Raw genomic sequence first — 16,658 nt, forward strand, 5'->3', positions numbered from 1 at the left:
GAAAGTCATCTGTGGCTCAGGAATTATAATTATCTTTAGATTTGTTTTTGTGGTCAAATCAAGACAAACAAAACGTAAAATTAAAGCCACTTTGTGTAGAGTTTGAAGATGTCTAACTTTATGATTCCAGTTGGCACTATTTTAAGGGGGCACCATCACTGCATCCCGGGTTTAGCTCCTCTAAAAACAACCGTGACTGCGTTTAAAGAAATAGAAACAAGTCAGAGTGGGTTTTTCCCACTGTGGCAGAATGATAATGATGTGAGGTCAGAATATTCTGGACTGAAGAATAGTCTAACTTCCTGTAGGATCTACTGACTTTATTTTGTGGTGACATACTGTAAAATAAACAAACTGGAATGTTCACAGTCTTAGTTTTTTTCAAACTAAAGATCGACTGATTATCTGAGCATACACTTATTAGACTGAGATTTTTCTTGAATAAAAATTGTAAAATAAATGATTATGATGCATAGCTACTCAACACCAAAGGCTAAATATTACAAAAAAAAGTATTGTATTACAATAAAGGTATTTCCTACGAAGTTTAATGTTGGCATTTGTGTTATTTTACATTTTCACATCAAGATTTTTATTGTCAGACCCCAACTTCAAACTAAAACTTTGAATTAATTGAAAATGTTATAGTTTTGAGCCTGCAATAGCTGCTTTTGACCACTTGGGGGCAGAAACAAGCTGCAAACAATACATAAAAAGTGCAAGCTGAGGACTAAACTGTGAAGCTTTTTCAAAGGCATGAAAAAGACAGCATCTTACCTGTCAGTAAATGCCCCTAATACCAAACGTGATGTTGATTTTGTCTTCAGTGGCTTGTTTGTTGACAAAAAACAGCCAAAGACGCCTTTGTTGTGGAGATTTTTTGGCACATTGTAAACAACATATTCACTTCCTGCATAATCTGCAAGTTACAGGATTCTGCTTCACAACTTTAAGGTGTGATTTAAGATTGCAAAGATTCTCATTTCCTGGATTTTTGGCCCGAATCAAACTGGTTTGTCTTGAGTAACCTGACTGACCCTGGTCATCTACAGAGGTGCAGGACTTTATATTGCGATGAGAAATGATCTGACAGTGACTAAAAATGTGACACAAAAGGAAAAAACAGCCAGCTTGAAGTTCAGAAGGTCAACCTAAAAGTATAAGAATAATTTCAAGTTAAAACAACAACAGGATAATCATGTGTAAAACTATTAGCGCAGCATTAAACTTTCTGTTTTAACAATATGACTTTTATGTATGAAACTAAACTGGTTGCTGCTTGTGTTATTTTTATCCCAGTGAAACATATTTTCTTCATGTTGTTGATGAAAGTCCTGCTGATCATCTGTTTTTAGGTGAACAGAACAAAAAGTGTTTTCCTGTGTTGCTGCAGCTGTTAATCAGGAGCTGATTGGCTGTAATTGCAGGCACCTGAAATGCCTCCAAACTGGATTAATCGGTGGATAAAAAGAAACAACTCATAAATGAAAATAAGCCTCTGCTCCCCCCTGGTGGAAGGAACAAGAACCACACATTGACTGTTGCACATTTAAGGGGCTGTTTTCACTTAAACTGCACATTTATATGGAATATTGTTTTGTAAAATAGATGTTAGAGAGTCAAATACACGTTATAACTCAACTACCAAATGTGCTGTTACCGTGTTTTGCCTTTGCAGAGCAGTAAAAGCTGAATAAAACACTCACAGCAGACAACTGGAGTTCTGCATGTTTAATACAATAATACAGAAAACAGCTGTACAGAAAACAGTGCGCGCACACACACACACACACACTCTCTCTCTCTCTCTCTCTCTCTCTCTCTCTCTCTCTCTCTCTCTCACACACACACACACACATCCAAAACCTCACACACACATAGAGCCAAAGAGCACACAACGACTATAGCACACGTTGCATTAACGAACACAGTGCTCAGAGGACCTAAAAGAGTTTCCACCGTCGGCCATTTTGGTTCCACCCTGCAGCTCATTGGCCGTTGCTATAGAAACCGGTGTTGCCCTCGTCACCATGGTGATACTACGGGCAGGCGCTGTTCTTTTATTCACGGGAAATGTGACAGTACAGGAGCTCCCGGCGATTTACAGGAGAATTCTTTTTCTGATCTGATCTCCACAGTTTCTACAACGATGGCAGAGAGGACAACGCTAAGCTAACCGATGGTCATACCGGCCCAAAGTACAACGAGACAACCGGTGTTGTTTAAAAAAAAAAAACTTGCTTCCGAGCAGTCGTGTGTAAACGTGTAAAGAAATCCACACTGATGAAGCCGGTGCTCTGCTCTGCTCTCTGAGGGTTTAAACATCACTGCAGCTTTAGTTCGTGCACTTTGACAGGAACACATCTCTGAAAGTCACTGCGACACAATTGTCAGAGTATCTGACCACAACTTGGATACAAATTTGATTGCAACTTCAAAATAAACAGGTGTGTGTCGTGACAGAGCTGGAGGTGATAGAGGAGTGGTGATTACATTAAAGCAGGGATGTGCTCTGATAGCTACGATCATTTAGCCGTTGATAAAATACCTGAATTTGTGAAGCTCTGTTTACAGGACAGAAAATGTGCTGCATTCATCCTGGAACTCCTCATTTCTGACAGTTGTTTCGGCTGATTCTCCTCTCTGATCAGCTGACAAACAGGTTCAATAAGTGGATTTAAAAATGTATGATTAAATAAGTAAATGTCATACAGGAGTCACGTTAGAGGGGAAAGAGCTAAAATCTTACATTACAAGGTCTAAAATTAAGTTGATAGGCTGTGGGTGCAATAATCAAGCTTAACTGTGTAGTATATGTATTGTATTGTATGTTTAATGTTCAGTGTCAAAGTCCTTTGTTTAAATATTTAAACTAAAAACTCACGTTAGTTTAGATAAAGACCAGCGGTTCAGACTCAGCAGTAGTAACAGCTAGTTCGCCTCCAGGTAGTGACCTCCCATACTGGAAGTCTCAAGTTTTGCAGAGGATTCAGATAATATAGTAAGGCTGCCCTGCTTGTTTTTACGGTGAATTAGCCATTTTATTATAGTTCTCGCATCCTTCCGTAAAAACACTTCCAACCACGAGTATTTTGATTATCTGCACGACCAGACCATTCTCTGGCTATGCGGGACTACAATCCTGTTGTTAGTCTAGTCACCGGATATAGACTGCGAGTATAATCGGCCGTACATTTCATGTGGCTTCCAATATTTTTGTGTTACTATTTTCCAGTTTCCCTTCACTCCAGGAAACAACAACAATCTCCCTTCCACACTGAAAAATTCAAGTTTTATCCTGCTAATTTTTAAGTCGAATTACCCATTCTAATAATGACAGTTCTCACCTAAGAAACAATTCCATCTGTGAGTATTTTTGAGGGGGCACTGTCACTACATCCTGGGCTGAGCTCCAGTGAAATTCGCTGGATTTTGGTTGATTTCTATGCGAATGTTCTTAAATAAACATCCATCCATCCATCCTCTATACACCGCTTTATCCTCACTAGGGTCGTGGGGGGTGCTGGAGTCTATCCCAGCTGACTCGGGCGAAGGCAGGGGACACCCTGGACAGGTCGCCAGTCTGTCACAGGGCTACATAGACAAACAATCACACTCACATTCACACCTACGGACAATTTAGAGAAATCAATTAACCTCAGCATATTTTTAGACTGTGGGAGGAAGCCGGAGAACCCAGAGAAAACCCACGCATGCACAGGGAGAACATGCAAACTCCATGCAGAAAGATCCCAGGCCCACCCCGGGGTTTGAACCGGGGATCTTTTTGCTACAAGGCGAAATTGCTAACCACTACAACACTGTGCAGCCCCTAAATAAACATTTTTAACATTTCTTTTTTTCCACCAAAAAATGTTCAAAGATTTCCCAAAAATGTTGAAAATGCGGACATCAGTAGTTTCACTGTGAAAATACCTATTTTTTTCCCACATTTTCAAACTTTAAAATTGGTCAGTTTTCACCCGCAGGACGAAACAGGGGTTAAAGAAATGCAGACAAGTCAGAGTGTTTTTCCCCGCTGCAGCAGAATGATAACGAGGTGAGGTCAGATCATTCTGTATTGTAGAATGTTCTGACTAACATCCTGTAGGATCGACTGAATTTTGTTCGGCAGTGTTGGCATCACAGATTAGGGCCTGAAAATGCTCTATTAGCTGAAGCCAGAACAAAGAGCAGAGCAGCAGTCACTGTTCACACTCAGAACATACTATAAGAGGTGTATAACAACACGACTGTGCTCGGCTGCATCCACAAAACCTCCATGATGCCTCCTAACAGCTCCATGACTCATTCCTCCTGATAACATTGCATTGTCCGCTCTTTGGTTTCCACCTGCCTGATTTCTTCCTTTTTCAATGTGAACTGCTTCCTCTGAGTCTCTAATAAAATCACTAAACATGTTGACCACTGAGAATGAACAATGAAGCTGCTAAGAAGCTGTTATCTGATAAATGTGATATTTCTTGGTCGGTTGTAAACATAAGGTCTGCTGGCCCTCTGGGGACCGCTGAGGGACTGCTGAGGGCTCACTGAGTCAGCTGCTGTGTTTAAACTAAAGAGTTCGTCCCTCGTCGTCACCGCACCGTGCCACCTGTCGCCATGGTGATCTGCCACAGTCAGATACAGTGGGGGAGTTCACCACCGAGCGTCGTCAGGCGTTTTCAGGCACTTCATCGTCCTCCCCCTTCTCCTCGCCCGGCCCCGCCCCTGCAACGGTTACCACAGCAACAGGTGAGCTCACCCAGAGGTAAAGTATTACAAAGTGTTTGTGTTTTTAACGTCACGCTCGTACCGTTCCAGGTCAGGTGATCTACGGGGTCAGCTGCCTCTTCAACTTGTGTTTCAGGTGGAGGGGGGTCCTCGGAGTTCTGTGATTGGTCGGAAGCGTGTTCGGCGGCGGCAGTGTGGACGGGCGAGGCTTGTGATTGGACCTCAGTGTTCTCTTTCTCCTCCTGCTCTTTATCGGCCAGCTCTGTTCATGACAAACACACAGCAATTTTTACGTTTAAACAGCAAAGATTAGTCAATTAGTACACTTGAACGATTACATAAACAATTAGCAAATGTTTGGTTAACTCCTTGATCATTTTAATCCAAAAATTCCCCCAGATGTGATTATTTCTAGTTCCCAAAGACTTTACGCTTTTGCCAATCATTAATATTGCTGTTTAAATTACATTAATGTTATATTATAACTATATTGTAATTATATTCTAGAACAGGGGGGTCAAGCATGTGGGCCACCAGAGGGTCCAATGACGCGGGACAACTTTGTAAAATGTGAAAATTAGAGAGAAGACATTAACTGTAGATTGTAAATTTGTAAAACCATAAATTTAAAATCATTTCTAGACCATGACAAGTTGCTTTGATCATAAAGTAAAATACTAGATTGTTCTTTTGTCGTTTTGCGTCTCATTTCAGTAAAATTTTGTCTTGTTTTTGTTGTTTTTTTGTCTGATTTTTGTCATTTGTTTAAAGTTTTTGTCGTTTTGTGTTTCCTTTTTGTCTCGCTTGTGTTTTCTTGTATTATTTTTGTCATTTTGCACTTTGCTTTATTTGCTATTTGTTCATATTTTTGTCTTTTTTTCTAGTTTTTGTCACTTTTTGTCTCGTTTGTATCATTTATGTAACTTTGTATCTCGTTTTTGTCATTTGTCCTTTCTTTGTTGCTTTGTGACTTTTTTGTTTCTTTTTTGTTTTGTTTCGAGTCATTTGTTTAGTTTTTTGTCATTTTGCTTCTCACCTTGATCGTTCTGTGTCTTTTCTGTAATATTTCCTCGTTTTTGTTGTTTTTTGTCTGACTTTTGTCTAACTTTTGTCTCATGTTTTTGTGTTCCCTTTTTGTCTCATGTTTGTCTTTTTATGTTTTGCTTTATCTGTTGTTTTGAGCATCATTTTTGCTTTTTTGTGTTTTTTGTCTCGCTTGTGTTGTTAATTTTTTTGTCATTGTTTTTCTCACTTTTGTCATTTTTTGTCTCGTTTTTGTCATTTGTCCATTTCTTTGTTGCTTTGTGATTTGTTGGTCTCATTTTGTGTCTCATTTTTGTAATATTTTGTCTTGTTTTTATTGTTTTTGTTGTCAGATTTTTGTTATTTTGACAATAAAATAAAATACTATATCACCCAGTTCCAGATACCTGTGACTAAATGTTCTGTTCTTTTGTAGACACTCTGTGATCTGTAAGTTGTAATGTGTAAATGATGAACTGAAGCACAATATCGTTGAATTGAATTTATTTTTCTTAAGAATTTTCAGGTTGTTCATTATGTTTTGTAAAAAGATAATTCCTTAAATGTGAACATTTTTCCACTAAAACAAAGGAAAAATGTGGAATTGTGGTTATTTACAGGTTATTATGCTCTGATTTTACTGGTCTGGCCCACTTGAGATTAAAATGGACTGAATGTGATCCTTGAACTAAGATGAGTTTGACCCCACTGATGTAGAAGTATGTTTGTGGCCATCTAACAGGCTTCGTTGTTGGTTATGCAAGTTGAGACTTTAATTAGTTAGGCCCACTCCAATTCATTGATTTATTTTGCCTTTCCAGATTCCTGCTTAACATGGTTTTAGTTATGCAGAAATAATGTAGATTTTAGTGTGAAGGACAAAACTAACAAGATGAAAACGATAAATTGTGTTGAACAGAGTGCAAATTGGGGCGCAAAGAGACACAGTTCAATAAATTATGCAAACAAATGGACATTTTTCTATTCAAGGCTCTGCAGGGATTTCAACGTCTTTTGTTTTTCACACAGAATAACATCAGTGGAAGTTTAATAGGATGAAAAAGCAGAAAAAGTGTACAGAATCTTTGTGTTCAGATTCATCTATACTACAGGAAGGAACCTTTGAGTAGCAACCTCGAAATTTCAAGTTTTGCAGAGGACTTGGACCAGGCAACAAGGCAGGCCTGTGTTTCAACGAATTAGCCATTCGTATCAAAGTTCTTGCGTCCTTCCAGCGAAACAGTGGAAGTTTTTTAAGATGAAACATCAGAAAAATTGTGCTTTGCAATACAAAAAGTCACCTTTTTTCCTGTTTAAAGTAATTGCACAAACATTGCATCACACATCAAAGCTGATGTAGAAAGCAATTTACATGAATGGATTTTCAGTTTTGTGTGTGTGTGTGTGTGTGTGTGTGTGTGTGTGTGTGTGTGTGTGTGTGTGTGTGTACCGTGCACAGAAAGCTCCTTCCATCGGTCCTTGTTGCTGGCGATGACACCAGACAGGTGGAGCCTCAGAGTCGGCAGGTCGATGGCCGTCAGAGAGAAGTCTGTCTGTCCGTCATCACTGTTGCCGTGGCGACTGCTGCTGTGTCTCTGCACCGACTCCACGGTAACCGAACCGCTTCCTGTAAGACTGGAACAGAGCAGAGCATCTCAGCGCTGCTGGTCGTTAGCATTGAAAGTGGAAACAGATCTAATTTAAATTCACTGATTCTGAATTTCTTCTCCTCTAACGGCAGCATGAGGAGTCGTGGTACCTGGACCTCCTGTTTCCAGTCTCTCTGGCCTTCCTGTCCTCTTCTATCAGAGGACCAATCACCTTCTCTGTTGTGTCAATCAGAACACTGAAGGTCGGCTCCACGATGAAGTCTATGAAACCTGCAACCAGAGAACGATGGATGGAGACAAAAAGCAACAACATTAACGATAAACAGGAGTTTTTTTCTTCTTAAAACCTAACAACTCACCCACTGATTACAGATCAGGACCAGGTTGCAACAGCTATTTGTTTGCTAAGTTTGTGAGTCAAATCCATCCAAGGCTTTCCTGATTCTTCTGCTTAATTTGGTAAATTATTTAGCCTGGTTGCTAAGTCACACCTGTGGCACCGTCTAATCAAAGACTAAGTATAGATGTCTAGTGTAGCTGTTAAATGTTAAAATAACTTGATGTATTATTGTCTTTTACTCTGTTTTACTTCCTGGTGCTGTGATTGGCCGATGCTGATTCTTACCTATCTGTGATTGGGCGATCATGGTGGCTTTGCGGTCACACAGAGGAGAAAAAGGAAGGCCGAGTTGCACCTCTTTGTCTCCCTGGAAAACATAGAGTCACCAATACATTGTTATATTCACCTCTGAGTGCTATTTCTGTCCATTTTTTTCCACTTGAACCAGTTGTTTGTGCTTCCATCCACCTGTTTGCATGCACATTTTTGACTTGCATGTAAAAATACTCTTAAACCCAGCAAATAAATCGTACTCTTTGTGGTTAGTGGCTGTACAGCATTAGTTTTATTTTGCAAATGTTCTAAACATCAAGTTAAAGTTGGTTGTGAACTCAATTTCTGGTAAAATAAGTAAAGGAGATGGTCAAGACTGCTGGGGAAATTTCAAACGAACCAAAATAGTTTCAGAAACACAATTCAAGTTGTATTCAAGTGGACGACTGTACTTCTTCTTGGCTCTGTTTTCAGACTTTATTAAATGCAGCCAGTAACAGCAAATAATGGCATTTTTCACCCTAATCAGGTGAGATACTACAAACACCAATAAAGTTTGTGGAAGGACTTTTACTAGAGTGAGTGGAGTTGAACTTTGAAGCCACAATGGCGGCTTGTTTGGAGTTCAGCGAACTGTGTTTCTGAAAACAGTTGAAGCGAGAAACAAGTCCTGCAGGTGCTGAATCCATCTTCATTATGAATCGACAACAGCTCGTAAATGTTTTTTTAAAGAGTCTGAAGAGGCATCGAGTAGTGACTGGATGCCCCTCAACCTTACATAAAGGAGGAGCGGGCGATGCAGCGCCACAATTTATTGCTTGGATGCTTCCATTGACAACCAATGGGAAACACTGAAATGACTAATCTTGTTTCCATGTACCAGCAGTATAGACATTTGAAGTTTAAGTCTAGTGGGAGGTGCTTAGAACAGAAAGAGGTGCAAAAGAGATTGATTTCCTTTTGCTCTGCATGGAAACCTCTGCAGCCTAAAGACTCAGTTTTTTATCATTCCCTCATCAGGACTCCAGAACACGACCAAAATGGTCGCACTAAATCTTCCTTTTTGCGACAGTGTGAGTTGAAATTTCAAATGGTCACATTTATATATCAGTATATCCTAAGTTTCCAGTGACTCTGTCCACTTTGCCTTTTGGTTCTTTTCTAGAGTTATCATTAGGTCTTCTGGAAATATGACTGCTAACTATTGCAGCTCTACTAAATCTTACAGCATGGTTTATTTCCTTGGGTTTGGGAAAAGCTAAATAGAAGGGCAACAAAATCTTTAAATTTGGCTTAACTTAACCTTCACAAATACAAAAAACTGATGATTATATGGTTGCTTTAGTGTCCATCTGTCACGCCCTCCCACTCTGGTACTCTGACTCTAATTATGAACAGCTGTGAAGGAGCCCAGCTGCTGGTGATCAGCAATCACCGGCAGATAAAAGCCTGACTCTCCTCACAGCTCAATGCTGGGCCATTGACTGTGGAACTCTGTCATGCATACATCGCTGTTTGGATTACCACCTTATGGATTACCTTGCTGGCTTTTTCTTCCTTCACCACCTCGGAACTCCTCGGCTGCTTGTCTCTCGGTTCCCCGGACTTTTGTGCGAATCACCTTTCCCTGTTAGTTTTAGTTTGATCACCACCACGGCCCAGTGCCATTATCCTCAGTCACGTTTCAGTTTAGCCCTGTCTGTTTGGTTCCTGTGTCTTCCATATGGAGAGTTTTTGTGTTTTGTTTTATTATTAAACCCCTATTATTATCAATCTGTCTGCCTGCCTGCTGTTTGGGTTCCTCTCCGCCCGTTCTAACACCATCATTAATGCGATCTCTGAAAAGTAATAAACTTCACCTGTTTTCATACATTTAAGTCCATAGATACAACTTCTGATGGTGCATGATTATAAAACTGTTATTTTAACACCTATACATCTTGCCATCACACTACTCACAGCTCTGTTTTATCACCTCGTGGTACATCACAGATTTCTCGTAGATCTTTCTTTTTTTTTTTTTTAAGGGCTCAAGTGGGATGTATTTGCTGGATTTTCTCTGAAAAATGAACTGCTGCAATGAATATTATAGAATGAAGTGAGGGAAGAATAGTTTTCCTGAAGATTTTGGAGCCAAAATTGCCAGAAAATGATCAGAGTTTAAACTAAAAAGCAGGTGGATTTTATTGTAGCCAGTTTAGTTAATTAGGGTTTCATTTACTCAAGCTTGACCCTCCTGTTAGGTTTGTTTCTCATGAACAGCAATGATGTTTCACAGTCAACTAATTATCCAAAACTGTCAGAAACCAAAAAATCCCAACAGACATTGTTTATATCTCATTGGTAACTCCATTAATAACCATTGCTATCAATATTAGTGCAATGGTGTTCTTTCTCTCACAGATCATAGTTCAATGACTCATTAAAAAAAAGCATGTTAAAACTTTTGTTAATGCACATTACAAAGACTTGCATTTAAAGTACAATAGTTTTAGATGACATTGTCACACCTGCAGCCTCTCCTGGAGGCAGCAGGTGTTTCCAATTCCAATCAGCGACAGCCGGGCGCAAGCAGGTGTCAGTGTCAACCACTTCCTCAAGACATAAAAGCAGACTTCATTCACTACTTTACACCAAACTGTGAACAACCAACAGTTCTTGGTCTGTTTAGCTCTCTGTGCTTTTAATCCTGGCTAATTCTTGTTTGTGCTCTCTTTCAGTCTGGACTCCTGCCTGCTTGTGCTTTCCTGGACATTCTACCTCAGGACTCCACCATCTGCAGCCTTCTGGAATTCTGGACACCCCACCTCTGGTTCTGACACGCCACCGTCCACCTCTGCCACACCAACACCACTCCACTGTCACCCTCTCCCACCAGCCAAGTACCCCTCAGCTCAAACCCCTTTTCCCACCCAGCAAGTTCTTCTACCCCTGAGCCAGACTGCTAGTTAACTTACCAGACTGGTAGGTTAGTATTGTGCTTGACGTTTAGCCATCCATAGGTTTGTATTCTCATTGTTTCTAGCATGCATTTGCCGGTTAGTGATCCAAAGGTTTGTATAGTTCTATTTATTGCGTTGGTGTGTTTTCGTGTCCTATTTTCCTGCCTGGGTTTTACCATTTATGGGCTACTGTTTCATGTTCACATTTCCAGTCCTGGTGTTATTAATCTGCCAGCTCATTAGAGGACTTCCGTTTCCCTTGCTGCCTTTCGTGGTTGTGTTGTGACCCTTCGTCATTTTGTTAAATTTGTAGTTCATCTTGTTGTCATACCTTGTGGTGTAAATAAAAGCTTTTACACTTGTACTAACTTGTCATTTCTCGTACCCTGAGCCTCACTAGAGAACCGTAACAGACATTGTTTATTTTAAATTTGATTTTGTTTTATGGAGCTGATAAATTAACATGAGACCTCTTCTGTGTAGGGTGCAAATGTGTGAAATGAACCATTTCCATTTTATTTTGGTTACATTTATTAAGATAGACCTGCTGATCCAGGAGGTCTAGCTGCTGCTCTTAACTGTCTCAGTGACATCAAACATTGGATTTCTCCGAACTTTCTTCATGACTTTTTAACTCTCCAAATCTACACAACAATCTCATTGCCAATAACCTTGGTCCATTACCCACCAACGTAAAGCTTGTTGCCATAAACCTCAGCGTTTGATTTTTACCTTGACCTCAGTTTCACTCCTCACATCAAAGTTATCCAGTCTTGCTTCCTCCAAATCAGAACAAGTTACAGTCAATGCTCACGTACTCAGACCTGGACAAACTTATCCATATGCTCATCTTCTCCTGTCTTGATTATTGTAAGTCCCTCCTTTCTCGTATTCCTGTAAAGCTACTCTGTCGCCTCCAACTCGTCCAAAACATCCATCTTGGCTTCCCCCCACTGGCTCCCTGTTCGTTTTAGAATTAAGTTTAGGATTTTACTGATCAAGTTACAGCTTGACAGGATCTCACCCCAAGCTAGGTTTCTGATCTGTTAACGTATGGGCCGGCTGGCAGCCTTAGATCCTTGGGTGGATCCTTCTTGTTCCAAAGTTGAGGGTTAAATGTGAGGGTGACCAAGGCTGAATCCCAAACCGCCCCCTACACACTATCCCTACACACTACCCCTCCGTTTGCGCGTTCCCGCGGAGGGTCCTCCATATTAAGGGCCGTCCCAAACCGCGTAGTGCGGAGGGGGAGTGGACTGTTCAGCCCTTAAATAGCGAGTCTGCATTGATGCTCACTCTGGACAACTTTTTCAGGAAGTGCAACGTCGAAATGGAGGAGGAAACAACATATTGATGTGAGTTCCACATGCGTCCATTATTTCTCCCACGCCTTTTTCACACTGACAGAACATCACAAAAAGAGTGGTGAAAAAAGATAAAACAAAAGAAACAAATCTTCTTCTCTGCTGACGTTTGATTTAATTCTGCACCCCCTGACACCTTAAAATTTGAACACAACTGACAGAATTAATTTATTCATTCATTCATTTGTTGGATTTGAAATGCCAGATAATAGGATTGGAAAAAATGTGAGTGAAAAAAGTGGGATGCTTTCGTCTTCTGGAAGCAGCAGCGATCCTTGTTAGTTGCAACCTGTGCCACAGCGCTACAGCCATGCACAGTAGGCGTCTTTGTGTTACCATGGCGATGACGTCTTCTGTTTTCCGGTGAGGCAACAGGGCGTCCCATTCCTGACGATCGTATTTATACCCTCCCCCTTCAATAATAGGTGCCCTCCACAGCTGCGAGTGTGACTTCTTTTGGAGTGACACTCGGTAGTGGAGGGGGAGTGTGTAGGGGGCGGTTTGGGATTCAGCCCAAGTCTTCTCCATCAGGACCTCAACTTTGGAACGACCTGTCTGAGGAGATCAGACTTGCAGAGTCAGTAACTTCTTTTAAATCACTTCTTAAGACCCCCTTTTATGGAATTGCTTTTATGTGAAGTGTATTTTTACCTTTATTTAGTCTTAGTGTTTAATTTTGTATTATGTCCAGTTTACCTTGATGTTCTTTCTGTTAGTTGCCTGGTTCTTTGGTGTGATGAACCAGGCAGCTCTAATTCTTTATTTCTTGAATTTTTTGACTTTCAATTTTAAACCTCATTCTTATTCTTAAATTTTCAAACTGTCCCAGTTGCCTTGTTTGATTTGCGTGCTAATCCAGTTAATTATTAATTTAATTTGTCATTTTTACTATTTATTTTAACCCATAAGAACCCACGGTGACACCAGTGTAACAAGCACTTTGAGTGCCACAGTCTCTTCCTGTAAAGTTTTATGTCTGAACTTAACTCCATCCATCCATTCTCTATACACCACTTTATCCTCACTAGGGACGCGGGGGGTGCTGGAGTCTATCCCAGCTGACTCGGGCGAAGGGAGGGGACATCCTGGACAGGTCGCCAGTCTGTCACAGGGCTACATATACAGACAAACAATCACGCTCACATTCACACCTACGGGCAATTTAGAGTAACCAATTAACCTCAGCATATTTTTGGACTGTGGGAGGAAACTGGAGTACCCGGAGAAAACCCACGCATGCACAGGGAGAACATGCAAACTCCATGCAGAAAGATCCCAGGCCCACCCCGGGATTTGAACCAGGGATCTTCTTGCTGCAAGACAAAAGTGCAAACCAATATACCACTGTGCAGCCCTGACCTTAACTCATTAAGTCCTTTAAGGAGAAATGGGTCTGGGTTCTTATGGGTTAACTGAGTGCTCTGACTTCTCTCCTGTATCGTGCTTGATTGTCTGTGTTGCGTGTTTTGACAGTCAAAGCACTTTAAGAACGCTGTTCTTATGAGTGCTATAAAAACAGTTAGCATTATTATTATTAAAAAGAGCAATTAGATTTCTTTTTAGACAGTTCTGTTAATTAGGGTTTCATTTACTCAAGCTTAACGGATCCTTTGTTGACTTCTGTCAGGACTCACTGCTTTGACTGATATCCTGGTTACTGTCGTCTGAATCACCTCAAAAATTCTGAACAGAAAAGCCCTGCACAAGATGACTGCAATTTACCACCTCAAAAAAAAGCAGATTTAAAGTTGAGTCACTCTTTAAACGCAGAGCTCCACTCTTCATTGCCAGCAGGCCTCAATATGTGGAATCCTATTTTCTAACAGACCTGCCATACGGGAGCTAAGCTACGACGGGATGATCACAGTTTAGTGAGCGCTCACTTATTCTGCCGTTTGACGCTGATCTGAGTTTTCCATTATGAAGCTCTTTTACTAGACTTGATGGGCATCTTTGTGAGGACAAATAGGAGACTCGGACTGAGGATTCAGATGAGAGTCGGGTTTAGTAGAAACATGAGCACCTGTCTGAAGAACTCCTCCATCAGACTGTGAGTCCAGCGGTAGTGCAGCGGCCAGGCTTTGGCGGGATGACTGATGTCTGCAGCGTGAAGCATCAGAGACAACGCCTTCACTTTGTCGATACTGCGGAGAGAGAGACGATAAAATAACCTGATTAAAAAATGTGCTTATTATAGAAAAGCTCTCTTGTCTTGAGGCCCAAAAAGTCGAGCATCTCCTTATTTAATTGTGGAGTTGATTAATGACACACATCTCTAAATCAGAATTCTGCTCTCTGGTTTCTTCCTGCTGTGTTTTGAAGACAGTGCTTCTTAATTTCACAAAAATTTTCTGCCGAGGAGAGTTTCAACAACCAACTACTTAATGCATTCTCAAACTTAATGTTATTTGTATTTCATTTTATTTTTTTGCCATATGTAAACACTCTGAAGAACTTTGTGGTGGCTCTCGTCCTACAGTTGCATGTACAAAATCCTCTGCTGTTTCCTCATTTTATTTTATTTATTTTAAACCGAAGGGCTTTTTTTTTTTATCATAACACACACAAATAATGTCCAAATGGTCTTTTCTGGAGAACGCCTGAGGAAAAAAAAGCTAAATATTATGTTTTTTCATGTTTTAAAAGAGTAGAAGACACAACATGAAGGAAACATGCAGTCAGCACTATTATCAGTAATTCAAATAAAGTGCAAAGAACATGGATTAGTTTGCATGTTGACTGTAAAAAAAGAAGAAAAAAAGTCAAGATGGTAAAAAAAAATGTGCACATGCTGATGTCCACAGCTAAATTCCACCTTTACTGGATTTAAATCTAAAAAAATTTTAAATAAAACACTGTTTTCAGATATTTGCTGTTATTGTCACTGATTTTTCAGTTTCTGAACAACATGGTGTCCTCTTTTTTTCTTTATTAGATTTTTCAACAAAAAAAGTTTTCCATAGAAACTCTCACTTTTATTCATGTGCAAACATAATTCTACAAGGGTTTTCTAATCATCAGTTAGTCTTTCAACACCATCAGCTAACACAATGTAGCATTAGAACACAGGAGTGATGGCTGCTGGAAATGTTCCTCTGTACCCCTATGGAGATATTCCATTAAAAATCAGCTGTTTCCAGCTAGAATAGTCATTTACCACATTAACACATTACGTCGGAGTTCCGCTCCTACGGATCGACATAGGCCGATTTTCACTGTAAGTCGGAATTCCAGCAAAAATGTAAACACAGCCGTTATGTGCGTCCTGATATGAATCAATTAATCAGTTCATCGGAAAAGTTGTGAATACTAGTGACTTTCATGCATGTATGAGTCCGTTTACAAGAACATAACAGAATATGTTTTAGTTTTTACAACTTGAGCGTTTTATTGTATCAAAATTCAACTCCATGGAGATGGCTTTCCTTTTCTTCGAAGCACTGCCATCAGAGTGTCTGACTTTAGCTTGGGAGCTATAATCCATCCATTCATTGTCTATACTCCACTTAATCCTCACAGGGTCGTGGGGAGGCTGGAGCCGATCACTGCTGACTTGGGGTGAAGGCAGGGGACACCCTGGACAGGTCAACAGTCTGTCACAGGGCTACATATACAGACAAACAATCACACTCACATTCACATCACGGACAATTTAGAGTAATCAATTAACCTCAGCATATTTTTGAACTGTGGGAGGAAGCCGGAGTGCCCGGAGAAAACCCACGCATGCACAGGGAGAACATGCAAACTCCATGCAGAAAGACCTCAGAAGGTCAGGACGCAAACCAGGGATCGTCAAGCTACAAGGTGAAAGTACTAAACACCACCACACTGTGAAACTCTTGGAAGCCATAATGAAGGGCAAAACGTGAGTAAATATAGCACAATCCAAGGAGGTGTACAACCAGTGAATCTAAACAAAGTTGTCCTATAGCACCACATGACGACATATTGATCTGCACCAGTTCCACGTAACCAGTTCTGACGTCACGCTGAAATGCTGTACATCGGAAACCAGGGGCCCCCTGTACAATGCACACTCTTTATAAGGCTTAAATTACAGCTAAAAATGTCCCTGAGGCTGCACAGTGACGTACACAATCTGCTCTGCTACAGTCTCCTGTATGTTGGCTGAGCAGATGTGTGTCTTTTATCGTGTGTTTTGACGGCGGTGTGCAGAATGTACAGTCGTCCTCCTGCTGCTGCAGCAACACAAGCAGAACCAGCATGTTGACAGGCTGATGACAGCGTCTTCCCCAAAATCCCATCCAAGCGTGAGCTGAGAAGCGTGACAGCTCTCCCCCCTCCACCAGCTCCTGCACACCTCCAGCAGCTCTGACAAACAGAGACGGGGAGCTAAACTCTGCTCAGACTC

General features: G+C 40.7%; 1 protein-coding gene across 1 annotated transcript in view; it reads right to left on the reverse strand.

The window, feature by feature from the left end:
* Nucleotides 1-1,716: 1,716 nt before the first annotated feature.
* Nucleotides 1,717-16,658, reverse strand: part of pde1a (phosphodiesterase 1A, calmodulin-dependent) — a 53,645-nt gene continuing 38,703 nt past the window's right edge. The window contains exons 11-16 of the mRNA XM_022202926.2: nucleotides 14,307-14,427; nucleotides 7,990-8,071; nucleotides 7,514-7,634; nucleotides 7,205-7,389; nucleotides 4,814-4,993; nucleotides 1,717-4,728 (exon numbers count right to left, since the gene is read on the reverse strand). Coding sequence (XP_022058618.1) covers nucleotides 4,673-4,728; nucleotides 4,814-4,993; nucleotides 7,205-7,389; nucleotides 7,514-7,634; nucleotides 7,990-8,071; nucleotides 14,307-14,427 — 745 coding nt within the window. The 3' untranslated portion in view covers nucleotides 1,717-4,672. The remainder of the gene's footprint in view (nucleotides 4,729-4,813; nucleotides 4,994-7,204; nucleotides 7,390-7,513; nucleotides 7,635-7,989; nucleotides 8,072-14,306; nucleotides 14,428-16,658) is intronic.

Source organism: Acanthochromis polyacanthus, chromosome 14, assembly GCF_021347895.1.
Source record: "Acanthochromis polyacanthus isolate Apoly-LR-REF ecotype Palm Island chromosome 14, KAUST_Apoly_ChrSc, whole genome shotgun sequence".
NCBI classification, from domain to species: domain Eukaryota; kingdom Metazoa; phylum Chordata; class Actinopteri; family Pomacentridae; genus Acanthochromis; species Acanthochromis polyacanthus.